The sequence below is a fragment of the Octopus bimaculoides genome, chromosome 26 (genome assembly GCF_001194135.2).
Source record: "Octopus bimaculoides isolate UCB-OBI-ISO-001 chromosome 26, ASM119413v2, whole genome shotgun sequence".
Lineage (NCBI taxonomy): Eukaryota > Metazoa > Mollusca > Cephalopoda > Octopoda > Octopodidae > Octopus > Octopus bimaculoides.
The window spans coordinates 23,714,588-23,715,119 of record NC_069006.1 but is presented as its reverse complement, the minus strand read 5'-3'; the positions used below and the strand labels follow the sequence as shown (position 1 = coordinate 23,715,119).

The 532-nt window shown below is 22.9% G+C and overlaps 1 protein-coding gene across 4 annotated transcripts in view; it reads left to right on the top strand.

Moving 5' to 3' along the window:
* Window positions 1–532, top strand: part of LOC106880702 (septin-5) — a 78,627-nt gene that overhangs the window by 60,617 nt on the left and 17,478 nt on the right. For 2 of the 4 annotated variants that reach the window (XM_014930774.2, XM_014930772.2), the window contains exon 11: window positions 399–440. The exons of the other annotated variants lie outside the window; for them this stretch is intronic. In XM_014930774.2, coding sequence (XP_014786260.1) covers window positions 399–440 — 42 coding nt within the window. The remainder of the gene's footprint in view (window positions 1–398; window positions 441–532) is intronic. 4 annotated transcript variants of the gene reach the window in all.

Below are 532 nucleotides of genomic sequence, written 5' to 3'. Positions count from 1 at the left end.
TATATATATATATATATATATATATATGAGGTGTAATGTACTGTCCCTATACTTGTCACATCTTATTGGGTGTCATGCAGCTAAATTCCATATATTTTATTGTTCATGTTTACTCATAAATACTAACTTAAAAAATATTCATTATTATCATTATCATCGTCAATAGTATCATAACCATCTTTAACATTATCATTAGTAGTATTATTATTCATATCAATATTATTATTATTATTATTATTATTATTGTCGTCATCATCCATCGTCTTTACCATTACCACTCTTATTATTAATTATTTATTTATCATTATTTTTTTTAATTACTTTTATTATTATTATTATTATTATGATAACTAACAACATTAAAAATGAAAACTAAATCTCTTGTTTATCCGTTCCAGATTTACTAGATCCCCGAACCATCGGCCTTCCGTGAGGAGCAGGTACCTTTATGGTTTCCAATACATTGACATACACCTTTATAAATATATACATATATGTATATATCATATATATATATATATATTTATATATA